At 38.8% G+C, this 19346-nt stretch overlaps 2 protein-coding genes across 2 annotated transcripts; both read right to left on the bottom strand.

Annotated features, from left to right (window-relative positions):
* Nucleotides 1-309: 309 nt before the first annotated feature.
* LOC101464787 (V-set domain-containing T-cell activation inhibitor 1) lies at nucleotides 310-4478 on the bottom strand. Its single transcript, XM_004574763.5, has 4 exons — nucleotides 3312-4478; nucleotides 2437-2754; nucleotides 1911-2177; nucleotides 310-1744 (listed from the first exon to the last, which is right to left on the bottom strand). The coding sequence occupies exons 1-4, from the start codon at nucleotides 3382-3384 to the stop codon at nucleotides 1641-1643; spliced, it is 762 nt and encodes a 253-aa protein (XP_004574820.1). The 5' UTR covers nucleotides 3385-4478; the 3' UTR covers nucleotides 310-1640.
* Nucleotides 4479-7073: 2595 nt separating this feature from the next.
* Nucleotides 7074-14681, bottom strand: LOC105940508 (uncharacterized). The gene is made up of 7 exons (XM_012915905.4): nucleotides 14600-14681; nucleotides 13156-13470; nucleotides 12615-12881; nucleotides 10843-11133; nucleotides 10618-10719; nucleotides 7625-7667; nucleotides 7074-7344 (listed from the first exon to the last, which is right to left on the bottom strand). The coding sequence occupies exons 1-7, from the start codon at nucleotides 14670-14672 to the stop codon at nucleotides 7275-7277; spliced, it is 1161 nt and encodes a 386-aa protein (XP_012771359.4). The 5' UTR covers nucleotides 14673-14681; the 3' UTR covers nucleotides 7074-7274.
* Between the last annotated feature and the right edge of the window lie 4665 nt (nucleotides 14682-19346).

Here is a 19346-nt window from a genome sequence, read left to right as displayed (position 1 = left end):
AGTGTTTTTTGTGTTAAACCTGGCAGTGATATAGATTCCAACAGCATCATACTCCTGTTGCATATGGGATCACCCACATCTGTACTGGGTCACAAGGTGGGGTTAAGGCAGACAAGCCTGCAAATAATTTATAAACTTTTTAAAACAGTTAAAAATGCTTTAATTTATTAGAAGGAGGATATTTCTACGATCTCTCCAGGTTTCAGATTTCACTACACCACAATATAGTGAAAAAGTTTAATACTATACACCACAAAAATATCTTAAGACCATTTATGACCAACATCTTAAAAAAACATTTATGCATGATGATAATGCATGATTTTATTGTAGTAAGATATGAATGGAATAAGCTGCACACAATAAAAAAAAAAGTGACATCACTTGAAACATCATATGCACAGAGTGAAACAGGTGATACAGTTTAAATGTATGTGAATTAGCTAAAATTATTAAAGTTTAAATTATTAAAAGTTTGATAATCCCAACTGTAACCAAAAGAAGATTAGCAGAAGGAACAGAATGAGAACACATGGCAGCAAATGTTACTGTTTTCATTCATTATGAATGAGAGGCTATTAAAACACAATCACCTGAGTATATAAGAACAGACTTCTACTTCATTATTTCTCGTTATATTTACGTACCAAGAGAATTTAAATTTTACATTTATTTTTACTTTGTGTGCTGAATTTACAAAAACAACAACATAATTTGGATTTTATTGTGTTTTGTGTCCAAGTTAGGTTTGCTTCTCCTACAGAGTAAAAATATTTTTGCTTTCACAAAATATTCAAAAAATCAATAAATAAATCCATACATGCTTACATGCACATGCAAATAAATACATAAATAAATAAATGGGATATTTAAACCACAGAAAAACTCAACGATTCATGAAAGAAAAAGTTGCTTCCACTGTAAAACATCTGACCACACTGCCACCTGCTGGACTGAAGATAAAATACACCTAATGAAACAGGATTAAAGTAGGTAAGAAAAAGAAAACTCGAAAAATAAAACAGCAACAACACATGGCTAGAAAAAAAAGGTTACATAATTTTACAAAACATGATGTACACTTCATTTTCAATCTTTAAAAAATTTCAGTAAAATCTGATCGTGATCTGTTCTGTGTCATACCTCAAAGAACATAAAATATAGATTACTGTAAAAATATTGCACATGACTACCAAATGAATACTGTTAACAGATCAGATTTTAGTCTTTGTTGCATGAATTAATTCAAGCCCGCTATAACCACGGTTTGAAGTCTTCATTTGACTAAAGCTGGTGGGTGTTTAGAGTTCGTCTGTTTGGAGGATTTATTCCCATCTCTCTGTTAAACAGAGAAAAGAAAAAAACCCTCAAAAAACATATATACACATAATTTATGTTTCATTTCATGCATTCATAATCTGAATTGAATCATTAAAAAAAATTGAGACAGGAGTTAGGTTAATAGAAAACTGGCTGACAAAAGTACTATCCATTTAATTGGGTTTAAACATTTTCATGAACAAAACTTAATTCCATTTTGCTTTAATAGCTCTTTGATCTTCCCATATTTTTCCTTGTTTATCTGAATAAAATATCAATACAAGCAACATACAATTAAAAAGTGAAAGAAGAACATAACTTTAACTTCTTTTCCATTTGCAGTACAGTGCCAGACCAGCTGCTGCCACGACCAAAAAAGCTGCAAAGACTCCTCCTCTGAAGCCTCTAACAGGGACAACATTCCCTAAATTGAAAGATTATTTTTCATTTAAACTGTCGGATGTATATTTATGATAAACATTTTATAAATAACTGACACATTTTTGCGTGTTGATGAATGAGTAATTGTAAAGTAAAGTAAATAACTAGCACTCTGCACACCTATTTGATTTGCTGGTTTCCAGACTCACCTTGTTCACTTAAAGTTGCGTTCCTCCAGTTTCTACGAGTGCTGATGTTACAGCTAAAAACAGAATCTTTATCACTGTCTGAAAGTATCAGAGAACTGCTGATGTTGTAAAGCTGCTGTTCTGTCTGCTGGACTGTGGTTTCATACTGGAGCGACACATTGGATGGAGGGCTGGTGGACCAGATTAACTGGGGTTCAGGGAAGATTCCCTCTGAGCTGCAGTTCATCGTGTTTCCTACTTGCTGAAGATTGACTTCTTGTACTGGAGCTGCAAAAGTGTATTCAAATTTCTCATGTTACAATCAGCTTTATTTCTTGCCTGCTATATATAGACATAATGAATTGCAACTTACAGTTACAATATTGACTCAGAGCTGCAGGCTTTAAGTGTAAGTTCAACGAATTTTCACTAAATATGAAGAGAAACTCATCAATTAAAAAAGTATAACCTGAATGCTCACGATTTTGTCTTATATTCTTCTGTATTTTTATTTCATGTGCTATTATATTCATATTTTACTCCATACCATTTACTTCAAGGTTTATAAACGATTCCTTGTTTCCTGTGATGGTGCTGGTATAGCATTTGTATCTGCCTTCATCATGAACATCTGCCCACATCAGCAGGAGTGAAGCATTTCCTCTGGAGATTTGGTTGTTGAATAGTGAAGTCCTGCCTCTGAAATGCTTGTCCTGAAGTGCGGGCTGGTCTTGGTTGTGGTAGAATGAGTGGACATGAATGTTTCCTGCAGTTTCCTGCAGCCAGTGGATGACTATGTCAGTGTCACTTTGGAAAGTGCACGGTAAGATGCATTTTTCCATAAATACACAGGATACTTCAGTATCTGAAACATCAGATAATTAAAAACATAAAAGCTCAGTTTAGGAAAAGCAGCTCTGCAACCCACATTAGCTCCTGAGGCAACAAAACAAAGACATCAGCAAACCAAAAGTGTTTGTCATCACGGAAGGCTTAACAGCTGCAAACCATTGTTAGCACCTGGTTACAACTCGGCTCAACACAGTGCAGCACAAAGTAAACATGTCAATCAACCTCACGATGCTAGATCAGGAAAAATGAGTGGCATCTGAATCACTGGGCGAGAACCAAACAACATTTTTCTTCACACACACACACACACACACCCACACACGCACACACACACACACGCACACATATACTAGACACAATCTAAGTCCTACAGTGGCTTCATTTTTGTAAGATAACAGCAATAGCACTTTTTTAGTTACCTGAAACATACCAGAATATGACAGCTGTTTGTTCTGTTGATTGTTTTTAACTAAAAAACATTATAATTAATCAGTTACATTTCAGTTGTTAGTATTAAAATTTGTCATAGCATCATGGCAACAACAGTTGGAGTGTTAACATCGTATTTACCTCCTTTGGAAACAGTCATCATCCACAAAAACACCACAGTCACAAAAACCATAACAAAGTTGACGCCCATCATGTTTCCTCCAATTCATGGGACCAAAACACCAAAAAAGAAAAGAGATTTGAGAAAAGACGTTTCCTGGTGCCGTAGTTAATCTCAGCTGTATCTAGACAAACAGGTCTGTCCTGACAGGTGTCAGCTATGTATCGCTGTTTCATCAACACAGATGGAGAAACAAAAAAAGGAGGTGGAGAACTAAGAAGGACAATTAAGTATTTTTTAAGATGCTTAGCCACAACCCTTTCTAAAATTCTAGCAACAAATGGTATTTTTCGAGATCTACACTGCTATGACGAGAAGGGTCAAGCGTTGACCTTATTTTACATGGCAGCATATTTAAAATAAAAGGGACTTGACAAATGAAGCATTGATTATAGTGAGCACACAGGAACTGACAGACTGAAAGACATTTTCTTAGAGGCTTCATTTAAAAAAAAACAGCAGGTGGAACAGGAGTACAGAAGCAGGCAGCTCTCACATCTGTGACTCACATCTCCTCGTTTTTACTTTGGGTTTGAATATTTGCTGTATTTTTTCTAAAGACAGATGTCAGAAAGAACTGCAGAGTATGGATGAGCACTCCTGAGGTGACAGGGTCTCAGAGACCCAGGCCCTACACATTCAAGGAAGGCAGGGAAAGAAGAATCCCCCTCCTTGGAAAAGATCTAGGCACTGAGACATTTTCCACATAGGCAATCAGAAAAGCTCAGCGTTGCTCACTAGCTACCCCACACTTCTGAAACAGTCTGAGCTTCACCTGGACACCTGCTCTTTCCTTCTCCTCCTCTGTGGCCTGCATGGATCCACAAAGTCCCCATTGAGACCACCAGATGAGGATCTAACCAGCTGCAAATCCAACAATAAGTGTCTCTCAGTAAAAGCACACAAACTCTGCATTGTGTGTATATGTATATATATATATATATATATATATATATATATATATATATATATATATATATATTAGGGGTGCAACGATATTCGTATCGATATTGAACCGTTTGATACAGTGCTTTCGGTTCGGTACGCATATGTATCGAACAATACAACATTTGTAATTTATTTTATCAATTTTCCTTCTGACGATGCTGTCTGTGTTGAGCGCTCAGTGAATCTGTGTTCGACTACTCCGCCTAGGCTGCACTGTCGAGCACAGATCCACTGAGCGCTCAACACAGACAGCATAGTCAGAAGGAAGAGCGCAGGGCAAGCTAGCGAGACAGAAGTTAAGCTCTCCTTGCAACAGGCAAATTGAACCTCATTCAGATCTGGCGTTTGGAATTATTTTGGTTTTCATGTGACGTATGACCCTGAAGGTAAGCGAGTCATGGACTAAAGTAAAACAGTATGTTGGATGTGCCATGCAATGCTCAGTTACATTGGTGTGAACTAGTGTGTTAGCGCAGTTAGCTCGTTAACGTGTTGGCCGTGTAGCCCCATGCACGGAGTGATCGGCGGTAGCTCGTTAACGGAGATTTTCCGTGTTGTGGCGTTAAGGTCATTTCAACGAGATTAACCTGAAAGCACTAGTGGGAACACAACGAATATGACTGCACATTTACGCCGACATCATCCTAGTGCAAAGACAAGTGGAAGCAGACAAAAACAACAAGCATGCTACTAACTTTAGCCGAGTCATTTAGACAGCTGTTAGCACATGATTCTCCTTATGCTGCTGAGAATATAGCCCAGAAGAAGCGGATAGTATAGCTTTTATTTTGGAAAGAGCCATTTCTCTGTAATAAACTCTCTTTTCCAAAGATGAGTGATTCCTCAATCAGATACAGGGCTTGCAATATCGCTAGCCTGACGTCCTGGAGCTAGCGATTTTTTTCAGTCGGGCTACCAAAATCTATCTCTTCCCTGCCCGTCGGGCTATTGTAGGAAAAATATATGTCAATGCTTTTGCATTTTTTCAGAAATGTAGCTGGGTAATTATGTCATTGGCATCGGTGAGCCACTGTCAATATGTGACATATTGAAGTCGCGTTTGAATTTGCGCTTGTTTTTTTGCTTTCACTTTGCAATCGTGCGAACTGTGTATAGAGAGCGACAGCACTGATCTGTGAGTGATGATAATTTGTGCACCAATTCCTCTGACATCGTCTTATTAATCGTTAGCTTACTATGCAAACATGACAAGTGAAATCTCCCGCAGCTTACACATGTGAGAGGTTGATCGCGCAGAGAATCGCTGAGCTTATGTGAGTGCGTGTGTAAAAGCATTTCAGTTCTGCTGAGCCAAATAAGACAGGTCAGGGTGAAGAAGTGACAGCCAAAGAAAAGCTTACCACAAAACGGAGAAGTTATGACAAATCAGACTATAAGGCAAAAAGAAAGTGCAGCTTTATGGTTTCATGGACAAAAGAATTTCTGTGGCTGCAATATGATGAGCTAAATAACCAGGGCTGCACATAAGTGGTCCGCAGGTGCGCATTCGCTGTCAAAATAAAAAACACGCACAAGGGTTAGAGTTAAATTTAAAAACTGTACTTTTGAGTTAAAATATATATTTATAATTTTAATAAATGACAAATTAAAAATGCATGAACATTTTTTTGTATCGAAAAAATATCGAACCGTGACACCAAAGTATGGAACCGAACCGAACCGTGAATTTTGTGTATCGTTGCACCCCTAATATATATATATATATATATATATATATATTAAAAAAAAAACACCCAGCACGCCCCTGCGGGCGGTTTATCCTTCAAGCTCGGGTCCTCTACCAGAGGCCTGGGAGCTTGAGGGTCCTGCGCAGTATCTTAGCTGTTCCCAGGACTGCGCTCTTCTGGACAGAGATCTCCGATGTTGTTCCCGGGATCTGCTGGAGCCACTCGCCTATCTTGGGAGTCACCGCACCTAGTGCTCCGATTACCACGGGGACCACCGTTACCTTCACCCTCCACATCCTCTCGAGCTCTTCTCTGAGCCCTTGGTATTTCTCCAGCTTCTCGTGTTCCTTCTTCCTGATATTGCTGTCATTCGGAACCGCTACATCGATCACTACGGCCGTCTTCTTCTGTTTGTCTACCACCACTATGTCCGGTTGGTTAGCCACCACCATTTTGTCCGTCTGTATCTGGAAGTCCCACAGGATCTTAGCTCGGTCATTCTCCACCACCCTTGGGGGCATCTCCCATTTTGACCTCGGGACTTCCAGGTTATACTCGGCACAGATGTTCCTGTACACTATGCCGGCCACTTGGTTATGGCGTTCCATGTATGCCTTGCCTGCTAGCATCTTGCACCCTGCTGTTATGTGCTGGATTGTCTCTGGGGCATCTTTACACAGCCTGCACCTGGGGTCTTGCCTGGTGTGATAGACCCCAGCCTCTATGGATCTTGTGCTCAGAGCTTGTTCTTGTGCTGCCATGATTAGTGCCTCTGTGCTGTCTTTCAGTCCAGCTTTGTCCAGCCACTGGTAGGATTTCTGATATCAGCCACCTCCTCTATCTGCCGGTGGTACATACCGTGCAGGGCTCTGTCCTTCCATGATGGTTCCTCGTCTCCCTCCTCTTTCTTGGGTTTCTGCTGCCTGAGGTATTCACTGAGCACTCGGTCAGTGAATATATATATATATATATATATATATATATATATATATATATATATATATATAAAGACAAAGAAAAAAAGGAACAGCAACAAAACTCCAAACCCAGATTGTAGCTGGTTCCCCCCCCCTCCCTTCCGGCTAACTGTACACTTTTTATGATTATCTAGACAATTATTTCAATTTCTTTTCACTGAGGTATTTCAAATACATTTCCAACATTTGGACATTATTTAAGAAAAATATTTTAGTTTTACTTTCAACATTTAGCTCTTTTAAATTAATAGTATCCTTCTGTTTTTTCCCTTTAATGTGGTCCCAACTGTCCTAAACAGTTGTTGGTTGGTCAGGTTCTGTTTGGGTTTTTTTTTCTAAGATTAGAATCGTCTCCACTGAGTTCTTGCAATTCAGCATCTCTGTTAAACGACAGGAAGAAAAAAAATTGGTTTAGAGGTCAGTCAGACAAACCAGCTGTTTGATTTTCTCACATATTCATATCACGTTTTATGCTTTCATATGATGGATGTTGATGAATTCTACTTCCAGCACATCTGCAGTTCATTTTAATCTTTGACGCAAATAAGCAGAAAATTTAATTTCACTCATTTCATTTTTAAAAATATAACATATCAACTTTAGAAAACGATCAGAGCAAACAGAAGTAGGCTCCTCTGTAGTAATGTTTAGGATACTTACACATTATTAACGGACTTTGACCTTCTGTGGTTTTCTTGTTGACCTGAGAAACATTTTTGCATTCATAAGACATCGTCCATGAAAGAATAAACACAATGCACAATTCAGCAGTGCAGGCATGTCAGTAGTAATATACGTGTTTGTTTTGTGTGCTTGAATGTTAAATACACGGGCATGTGTACTTAACATTATAGTGTTTAACTGCAGACATCCTAGGTAAGATAAGGTAACTTTATGCATACCCAATTTGCTTTACAGAAAAATGATAGCATAGCATTTGGCAGGCCTTCAAAAACAAAAAGTATGTGAAGATTATCTGTCCTTATTTAGTGAGGATGTTTTACTTCCTGTCCTTTATGTCCTCGCCTGTGCTTGTGTATGGTGAGACTGTTAAAAAAGGGTTGAGCCATATACAGGGTGAGGGGAGATGACCCAGGAACTCACACAAAAACACCCACATCCACACACACTCAGTGCCTCAGTTTTATGACTGGCTTTTAAGGCTGCAGGGGGTGCTGGTTCTTTGGAGTGGTCTGACACCGAGGGCAGAGGTGCTACCGAGCGGGTTCCCCTTGCTAGCAAGTAAAAACCGGTTAAGCTATTCGTCTTGCTTTCTTCATGCGTGATAAGTCTCTAAACTAGCGGGCCTGTTAAGCGCAGACCCAACACTATTATTTTATTTTGTCAATTTATTTATTTATTTTTTTTGTATTTCTTGTTAATTAAAATAAAGAAACAAAAATTATTTTTTGTGGATCCAACAATCAGGATTATATCTCGGCTGAGAGATCTCTCTCCAGGGCTCCCTCGGTCTGTCACAAGGCCTCCTCCCGGTGGGACATGCCCTGAACAATGCCCTAGTGAAACTCCACATCCTATCTCTAAGGGAGAGGCAGGCCACCCTTTGGAGGAAGCTGATTTCTGCTGCTTGTGTCCATGATTCTTCTGGTCACTATCTAAAGCTTGTGACCATAGGTGAGGTTAGAGACGCAGATTGACCTGTAAAATCAAGAGCTTCGCTCTTCCACTGAGCTCTCCCTACATCCACATCACTGCAGCCACAGCACCAATCCATCTGTCGATCACCCGCTCCACTCACTCCTGAAAAACACCCTGAGATACTTAAACTCCTCCACTTGTGCAGCAACTCATCCCTGACCAAGAGTAGGCACTGCATCCTTTTATGGCTGAGGACAATATCCCCAGTTGACGTCACCAGCGCTCCTCCTGCACTATACACACTGCAGGTGGAGAACCTGCTTTCCCTTCCTGAATCACTTAGCAGTTTGCAGAGTCACTTCAAGACAGCCTGAAAGTCTTTTTCAGGTGTCAGGATGTGTGGACATCCAACTATGTGAACATGATAACTCAACAACAAGGTGCCAAAGGATTTTCTAATTGATAGCTTAGCTACATTTGACAATCAGACACTTTGGAATTTGGCAGCCTTCATACACTTTATGCATGTTTTATTTCTCAATGGGACAGTACAAAGCAGCACCACCGTTTCAGTCTTTTGACAAAATGACATTCAAATCTTTTTCCTAATTTGAATTCAGTGAATGTTCATATAATACTAAACCCTTCTGCATTTAGATTGCATTCATTTTCAGACCAGGGAACAATTTGACAGCAGAAGTGTTAAAAGATGTCTCACAGCTATTGTTACAGCATTAAGGTGGAACATTTTTTAACCTTCTGTAAGATGACTTGGTGATTATGTGCTCAGGAACTTGGGCAACTGTTAGGAGCGTGACTACAGTGAAGCAAGCTTGCTTATCATGGTCAAGACAGAAACTTCCTGAGTTCACATTTGTGAAATTTCCTGTTGTGAGATATAACACATCAGCCCTAACGTGAATTTGAAAACGGAACTACGTCTGCTCTAGATGTTGGTGAATCAAACTGTGACAAAATAACTTTTTATTTACCACCATGCATTTTCAAATACCAGTGTCCGTAATCTTGTGGCATTTTTTCATAAGAGAATGAGCTGTTTTAACAAATGAGACATAAGCAGTCCACTACAGCGCCATTACAGTAGCCTCTACTGTAAAAATATATGAACATGAGCAGCGGCACAACCGAATTACGGTGCACCTTTGTTGTTTGTGTTTTTTCTGCCTTTTCGTTCCATCTTCCTGCAATGTACTGATCAGTTTCAGTCATCAGGAACTGATAGATGTTTGTTTAAATTGCACTTCATTGTATATATTTCTCCTGTTTTTTTATTTATCCCTGTTGTCTTACTCTTTATATTTTATTCCTGCACAGTTGGCGTGGAGCACCCATAATTTCCACCGATAAGGACCAGTACAGTCGTGGCCAAAGGTTTTGAGAATGACACAAATATTAGTTTTCATAAAGTTTGCTTTTTTGCTGCTAAGCTGCTTTTAGATCTTTCTTTGTTGTTTCTGTGATGTACTGAAATATAACAAAACAAAACAGACAGCACAACAGTGAGGGCAAAACACACAAATAAGACAAAAGATTCCACTGCAGCCAAGTTTACACCGATCACATACTGGACTTGAAGAAGGAATTTAGTTTTTCAGTAATGAAGTCTATGAAGCACTTTAAATTGAATTAACTGATGTGTTTCATTTATAGAATAAGAATTGATCCCACACATCATCTCCAATTTGCAAACCAAACTCAAATGCTCTGAAAAAGCGTTCACAAAACTAGAAACCAACTCTTTAGAAGTTGGCGAACTCAGGAGCATAAAAATTGGCCCTTCTTCCGGAAGAGATGGAAAGCTTGGGACACTCTGATGAACATAGTTTCTTATCTGTAAATAATGAGGGTTTATGCTTATTTTTTCTTCATAGAATCATAGACATACTCATAAATACCAAAAAATAAACTTAATTAAATCATCACATTAAAGAAAGAAGGCCATGTGGTCACATGAACAAGAGAAAGTGCTAGGTCAAAGGGGAACAAGCAACTGCACATGCACGCCACAAACAAGTACAGTAATGTCCTTTTACCTCTTTTCTTTTTACAGAACAATACCAAACCAGCGACTGCTGCTCCAACCAGAACCACTGCAAACACCCATCCTATGGCACTTTCAATATTGGTTGAGTTCCCTTAAAGGTGAGAGACTAATTATTTTTCTCTGGATGATTTATTTGTTTTTGCAAGTTACACATGTAATAACAGGTGATAACAGCTTTTTCTCATATAAGTTACAAATTCCTAATTAATCTTACCTTGATTTAGCTTCACAAAGATATTAGTCGTTATTGTCTCCGAAGCATCACTGAGTTCACATGTGTATGTTCCCTCCTGATCTGCAGATAAGTTCTGCAGTGTGAGGCTGCCTGACTCTGACACACCTCTCACATGCTGCTTCCACCTCTCTGACACTGTGTATTTAGCATCAGGCCCAGTCTTTGTCAGGATGATCTGACCGTGGTTGAATCTCCAAAGGAGTTTTCTCAGAGAAGTGTTTGAAGACGAGCAGGGGAGCGTTGTTTCAGTGTAGCTACTGATAACTGAGGCTGAAATAACACAGAAGCAAAAACACATTTTTAAGAAGTAAAACCCACTGAAATAAAATATCTTAAGAAATTCTGTGAATGACTTTGCTTTGAACCACAGATGAATACTGAGCCTGGTGGAGATGTCTGAATCCTAATCCTACCTAAGAAAAACATGTTTGGATAAACATGTAAATAATTTTTCATGTGTGTCATGGTCCTGGATGTGTGACACAGTGTTTATATGTTTTCTGGTTTCATTAATATGCTTTGATTTAGTGCTTTTCATGGTTCAGTTTCCTTGCTCTTAGTTTAGTCATTTGTATTTCTAGTACTGCATTTTCCCCAGCTGGTCATGTCTCTCCCCCTCTCTGTGTCCTCATGTCTGTTTCAGTGTCAAGTTGTTGTCACTTAGTATGCATCTCAGTGTGTTTCTTGTTTTATTTTGACAGTCTCTTGTCCTCGGTTCAGTGTATTCAGTTTTGCTTCCCTCTTGTCTCCTTGTTACTGATTACTTCCAGCTGTGTTCCCACCTGTTTCCCATCCGCTCATTATCCTCTGTGTATTTAAGTCCTCTGTCTTCCTCTGCTTGTTGTTGTGTTGTCCATGCTGATGTCTGCTTTCCCCCCCACACAAGCTCGGTTTTCTCCCTGCTTCTAGTTCCCAGATTTCTTGTTTCTTAATGTATTATTTGTCATTTCCCAGTTTGAAGTGTTAGGTTTGGTTTTCTTGTTTTTCATGTTTGAATTTTGCTTCAGCAAATAAAAGCTGCCTCCTTTAGCTATCTCTTTGTGTTGAAGTCCTGCCTTTGGGTCCAAACTCTGCATGCCACACAACAAACCCAAGACAATGTGTGTCTGACAGAATGATCATATTATTTAATAAATGTAATAAGCACCACAAATACACATTCTAATTTCTTACGGTTAGATTTGGTGCTGGGGTCATCATCACCAATAACCTGAAAGGGTTAATGTATTTAAATTTATAGTTAAGGACTCAAACCGCTGTAATTTTCTAATAAAACAACCATTTCTCACTTCACTGCTTCTTCACATTATAACCAACAATGTGCTGAATGTCAGCATCACTCCATTCTGGAGCATTATATTCTCATGTAGTAGCTGCCAAACAGTGCGTTTGGTCACTAACAGGGCTCAAGAGAAAAGTATATGAAAGCAGAAGTGGTGTCACTTGTGTAAAAAGAAACATTACTCAGACCTTTCACATGACACGATGTTTTGAAGCAGTTATTTGTATATGTATGTGTTGAAATTTTTACCCGTTGTTGTGCCTTGAGCACAAAATTGTTCAAAACTACTACCAATTCATTTTTCCTCTGGATCAGGGAGCATGAAAAATTAATGTTCTTATTTATAAGCAAGTAACTTAAAATGAAACCAACCCCTCTGACCTCTCAAAAGAAAATTCTGTTTTGTTGTTTCTCTTAGGAAGCGATGCTTCTCCATTTTTTAAGTTTCCTTCTTACATGGAATACTCACATGCTCGACTCAAAGTGGCTCGCTTCCTGTTTCTGTGTGTGCTGATAGTGCAGCTGTAGTCCAGATCTTTAACTCTCTCTGACACCATCAGAGAACTATTGATGTTGTAAAGAAGCTGTTGAGTCTCCTGGGCTGTGGTTTTATACTGGAGGGACATGTTGGATGGAGGGCTGGTGGTCCAGGTGAGATTAGGTTTAGGGTAGAGTCCCTCTGAGCTGCAGGTCATCTGGTTTCCTGTTTGCTGAATGTTGACTTTTTGGACTGGAGCTGCAAAAAAATATTTATAATAATACAACAGACATACAAGGATCCAGTTTCAAACATTTAAGCATACATTTACATTAAAATCAAGGTTTTAAATAAAATGTTAACATTATTATCAGCAAATCTGTGTGTCTGTGTTGCATTCACAGTTAGCTAAACGGGTTAGCTAATAGCACAAAACTCCATCCTCTAAAACTTTAAGACTACGAAATTCGTGGCTGTTTATTCTTTCCTTCTAACGTGTCTGTATTCTCTGCATATTCTGTGTTTTTCATACCGTTAACATTTAGGTTGATAAATGAGTCTCTGTTTCCCTGAAGGGTGCTGATGTGGCACTTGTATCTGCCCTCATCCTGAACCTTGACCCCTGCCAGTTGCAGTGAGACGTTTCCTTTGGAGATCTGGTCCTTGAACAGAGAGGTCCTGTCTCTGAATCTCTGGTCCTGATATCCATGCTGGTCTTTGTTGTTATAGAATGAGTGGACATGAATGTCTCCTGACATCTTAAACCAGTGAATGATAATTTGAGTGACATCCTGGGAACTGCATGGCAGCATGCATTTCTGCATTAAAACACAGGAAACCTCAGTATCTGAAACATCAGGTAAAGATTACATTAGTGAGACGTAATCAGAGCTACATATAAAAAGAAGAAATAATATTATTGCTTTCATATTTGAGTTATATCTGTTCAGTTATTAAGCAAAAACTGTCGTGAATTCCTTTTGCCTGCTTTGGTGCAAATTAAAGTGACAACAGGTGGAAATCTAGGATAGATTTTTTTTTTTAACTTTTGATTTCAGTGAAATACACAGTCGTAAGAAAAAAAAATACTTGCTGACTTAATAGAAGTACAGGGAATAATAACAGTAAAGGATCCAGTTCAATACAACCTTTTTCAAAGCCTCTTTATTAGTTTTAGTGGCCACACATCTAAGGGTTCATTTCACATCTCCTGAATGTGTTGATTCCCAGACTGCCAAAACAATCAGTCATTTAGATGCTTAATTGACAAAACCAATTTTAATTTAATGGATGTATAACCTATAAATCTATTATTTTTCTCTAGTAATTAAAAAGATTCAACATCTTTCTTGAGCAGAATTCCAGTCTGCACAGATGGACCCTTCCCAAAGGAAAGAATACAATAACTTACTAGGGTATATACTAGACTTAATATTTACTGAATAAAATAATGGATTTCTATACATTTTACATCAGATAATGTTAATTATAAACTAGACATTTTTAAGTGAGAATAGGAAAGAAAAGTATTTCTTTGTGCTGCTGTTGTTTAACGCAACATCCGCTGGTTTCCTCTTTCTGGCGCAAAAGCCAATCAGCTGATCATTGATCAGTTTCATGATTGAATTAGCAACTTTCTAGCTGAAGTAGTACGGGACAAATCGTGTACTTTTTCATCTCAACTTTAAAGTTCGACCTCCTCGGCTGGTCCAACCCAGAGTCGATCATGACCAACTGGCCAATCCGACACCATTCATTTATACCGTTAAAAAATAAATAAATAAATAAAAAAAAATAAAACCCCATCGGCCCATAAAAATTAAAGAGAGCAGCCCACCGGGCATATGCCTGGTATGCCCAATGGCCAGTCCAGCCCTGGGCTTGTGGTCATGCATTAAATTAATAAAAGACTATATTTCTGCACACCGTTTTACTGTTTAAATGAAAGTTGCTCCTAAATGTTCTTATTCCCTTACCTCCTCTGGAAGTCATCAACATCCACACAGAGATTATAATCCACCAAAACACAGTAGAGGAGACCGTGCTCATGTTACCGTTACATTTCACTAAGCACACAATGAAAGAGGAAGAAAAACAAAGAGGTGAGCACTTCCAGCATCACGTGACACCAGCTTTGTGGATTAAAAACAATAACAATATAAATAATACATGAAATCAAATAATGACATTTAAAAAACCATTGTAGCAAAATTATTCCAGGAGAAGATTTATCTTGGAATAACCACCATCCAAATTATCTCAAAATTCTAGGGGCAAAGAAAAGGACATGCAGGACAGAGAGAAGCAATAAGTAAAGGCAGACATTTGTCTCTAAAGACCAAGTGTTACAGTGGGGCAAAAAAGTATTTAGTCAGCCACCGATTGTGCAAGTTCCCCCACCTAAAATGATGACAGAGGTCAGTAATTTGCACCAGAGGTACACTTCAACTGTGAGAGACAGAATGTGAAAAAAAAAATCCATGAATCCACATGGTAGGATTTGTAAAGAACTTATTCGTAAATCAGGGTGGAAAATAAGTATTTGGTCAATAACAAAAATACAACTCAATACTTTGTAACATAACCTTTGTTGGCAATAACAGAGGTCAAACGTTTACTATAGGTCTTTACCAGGTTTGCACACACAGTAGCTGGTATTTTGGCCCATTCCTCCATGCAGATCTTCTCGAGAGCAGTGATGTTTTGGGGCTGTCGCCGAGCAACACGGACTTTCAACTCCCACCACAGATTTTCTATGGGGTTGAGGTCTGGAGACTGGCTAGCCCACTCCAGGACTTTCAAATGCTTCTTACGGAGCCACTCCTTTGTTGCCCGGGCGGTGCGTTTTGGATCATTGTCATGTTGGAAGACCCAGCCTCGTTTCATCTTCAAAGTTCTCACTGATGGAAGGAGGTTTTGGCTCAAAATCTCACGATACATGGCCCCATTCATTCTGTCCTTAACACGGATCAGTCGTCCTGTCCCCTTGGCAGAAAAACAGCCCCATAGCATGATGTTTCCACCCCCATGCTTCACAGTAGGTATGGTGTTCTTGGGATGCAACTCAGTATTCTTCTTCCTCCAAACACGACGAGTTGAGTTTATACCAAAAAGTTCTACTTTGGTTTCATCTGACCACATGACATTCTCCCAATCCTCTGCTGTATCATCCATGTGCTCTCTGGCAAACTTCAGACGGGCCTGGACATGCACTGGGTTCAGCAGCGGAACACGTCTGGCACTGCGGGATTTGATTCCCTGCCGTTGTAGTGTGTTACTGATGGTGACCTTTGTTACTTTGGTCCCAGCTCTCTGCAGGTCATTCACCAGGTCCCCCCGTGTGGTTCTGGGATCTTTGCCCACCATTCTCATGATCATTTTGACCCCACGGGATGAGATCTTGCGTGGAGCCCCAGATCGAGGGAGATTATCAGTGGTCTTGTATGTCTTCCATTTTCTGATGATTGCTCCCACAGTTGATTTTTTCACACCAAGCTGCTTGCCTATTGTAGATTCACTCTTCCCAGTCTGGTGCAGGTCTACAATACTTTTCCTGGTGTCCTTCGAAAGCTCTTCGGTCTTGGCCATGGCGGAGTTTGGAGTCTGACTGTTTGAGGCTGTGGACAGGTGTCTTTTATACAGATGATGAGTTCAAACAGGTGCCATTCATACAGGTAACGAGTGGGGGACAGAAAAGCTTCTTACAGAAGACGTTACAGGTCTGTGAGAGCCAGAGATTTTCCTTGTTTGAGGTGACCAAATACTTATTTTCCACCCTAATTTACGAATAAATTCTTTACAAATCCTACCATGTGAATTCATGGATTTTTTTTTCACATTCTGTCTCTCACAGTTGAAGTGTACCTCTGGTGAAAATTACTGACCTCTGTCATCATTTTAGGTGGGGGAACTTGCACAATCGGTGGCTGACTAAATACTTTTTTGCCCCACTGTACACTAACTAAAAGTCTTGTGTTCAAATATAGGCTTCACCCTCATGCTATTTAGAGCTATGACAACTTTAATGCTATTATTACAACATCTACATATTTTTTTTTACTAAGTAATTTTAACTTAGTTTATTGTGTGAAGGGGATGGGTTGGCAGCAAGAGTCTATTCCATAACTATACACAACTATAACTATGTAGAGAAAAAAAAACACTTACACGTGTTAGTAACACAGTACTAGTATTTGAATAAAAGCGCTGGTCATCGGGAACACTGCCGGCAGTACAAACACTGACAGTAGTGATGGTGAGATGAAGCCTCATGATGAACTGAAGCTTCCCATCCAACTGGTCGACTCATGGTTCGAAGCATTGTGATGATTCATTTGCTCTACTGCGCCATCAAGTGGACAATTCAAGTGAAACGGGCTCAATGATTATAATGATGTGATGTGTAAACCGCTAAACCGAATAAATAAATTGTTTTTCATGGTTATTTATCCCGAATATTGTCTCAGTATGTCTGATACAAAAGAGAAAGTGGAAACTATCAGTACACAGTTTTTGGGATGATTGTGTAACTGCGTAATCATTCTTATGTACATCTCAATAATGACACAAACTAGTGTGTGGCACTTCAAGTTGAATGAATAAAGGAATTACTATTGTTCATGACACCAATAACTGAACTCTAAATATTAGTTATATTTAATATTATACTAATTTTATATTATATTAATTTAATTAATATTTGTGTATAATAAATTGGCAGCTTAACACAGGAATGTACATGGAAACAAAAAGGGAGGGAGTTGTGATGTGAATGTGCTTGTATAACAGTGCTCATGACACTAGGGAAAAGTTTTCATTTGTTTTTATTCAAAAATAGCAGCTTTCCCACAGTGCTGGGCTTAAGACGGTTCCTCTTTTTTGAGAGGATTTCTCCTGCTTTTGAAAATATCCTCTCACAGGGCACAGATGAAGCGGGGGTTGCAAGAAAAACCACAGCAAGTTTATACAAGTTTGGATAAAGAAATTTGTGTCCAGTACTCCAGTAGCTATGTAACACGTACGTAATCCAATTCCACAACACGATGTGATGAGGGAATCAGCTGTGTTTTGCTGCCCATTTTATTTCGAATCTGGCGCGAACCGGTGAACCAGTTCCCGAATCAGTCACGTGGTACGGACTGCCCGCGAGGCCTCGAACGTCACTGCATACGTAATCAACGCAAGCCTCGATACGCGCTTCACAGGACACATCACTAACTGACAGCATTTCATTTTCATTACTCACACTGTATTGCCCAATCAAATATCTTAATGCCACCAGCCCCTCCTCTACCTTCACTGTGCGCTCGTGCACAGCGAGTAGGTGGAGCTTAAAAGCCAAGAAACATAAAGAAAAAGAAACAATAAAAATAGAAAAAGAATAGAAATAGAAATAATAAAAACTGGAAATATACACAGCAAAATGGTCAGATTAACCAACATCTTACGGGAGGGTTTTCCTCTCTTCACTGGCTGGATTACTTCATATAGAAGTAATGTAGTAAACTGTTTGGCTGTGTAGTTTTGTTTATTGTTCCTGGCGCTACTGGAGCTGTTTTGGGTTTTTTTTTGTTAATTTAAACACCATTTTCCTCTTCAGTTATTGTATGCCCTTACGGTGTTGAATGCTACAAAGATGAGTTATAGGAAGAAAAAAATACTATTCCGAGTAACAAAAGACATGTGTATGTGTGTTGGAAACCTTTGCAGAGCGTGCGTTTGTGTAAATCAAACGTAAACCAATTTCATGTGGTTAAATGGCGCATTTACCTGAGATATTTAATTTGAGTAAAAGTTCTCAGTGAGGAAACATAAACTTGTCACTTTGTGATCATTTGTCCCTTTCAGGGGCCTAATCCATCCTGTCATATTAATTCATTCAATCCTGGATTAAAGCATGGACAAAGGTTAAAACCTTTTGTGTTACTATTTATGGGGTAAAACTGTGGAACAGTTTTACTGTGGACCTACAGCAATGTTCAAGCATTAGTTGGTTTATAAAGATGTTTCGAAAACTGCTTTTGGAAGAATATGAAACTGATAAAGTTGATCACCCATTGTATATATAACTATGCTAAATTGTATCTAAATTATATCTATCACTGTAGCTATGTTTATACATGTTCTCCTTGTTTATTGTGTGGGGTAAGTGATGATGGGAATTAGGTGAATAGTGGGATTCAATAGAATGTTGAGCATGGGGTGGGGATTAATAAGTATGTTATACTTCTTCCTACTCCATTTCAGACCTAATAATTGTCATTTCATGTCATTTAGACTCTGTTTTATTTCATTTATTTTCTTTTTTTGTTTTATCTGAGCACATATGTGTGTGTATTTACATATATATTCGTATTTGTAAATGCAAGTATGTGTACTTGTGTATATATTGGTTTTTTTCTGGATATGTCTGGAATAAAGATATGATACAAATACAAATACAAAGTAATTTGGCAATGTCATTTTTCACTGACTATAAGGTGTATTGTGGGACCAAACTTGCAATAATAGTGGAACAGTGATATAATTTCCATCGTCTCTGTCTCTCTCTCTTCTTTGAGTCCCAAAGGAAATAAAAACAGCACACGAACGTGCACATTGAATTTGGTACAGATTTAACATCAGACCCAGTCCATTTATCCTGGAACCACCACTAAAAGCACTGTTTGATCCACTGAGTCCGGGTTTGTGTCTCTTTCAGGTGTTAAACCAAGAATCTTTCAC

The sequence above is a fragment of the Maylandia zebra genome, linkage group LG9 (assembly GCF_041146795.1).
Source record: "Maylandia zebra isolate NMK-2024a linkage group LG9, Mzebra_GT3a, whole genome shotgun sequence".
NCBI lineage: Eukaryota > Metazoa > Chordata > Actinopteri > Cichliformes > Cichlidae > Maylandia > Maylandia zebra.
The sequence above is the reverse complement of the archived record's forward strand: the minus strand, read 5'-3'. Positions and strand labels throughout refer to the sequence as shown.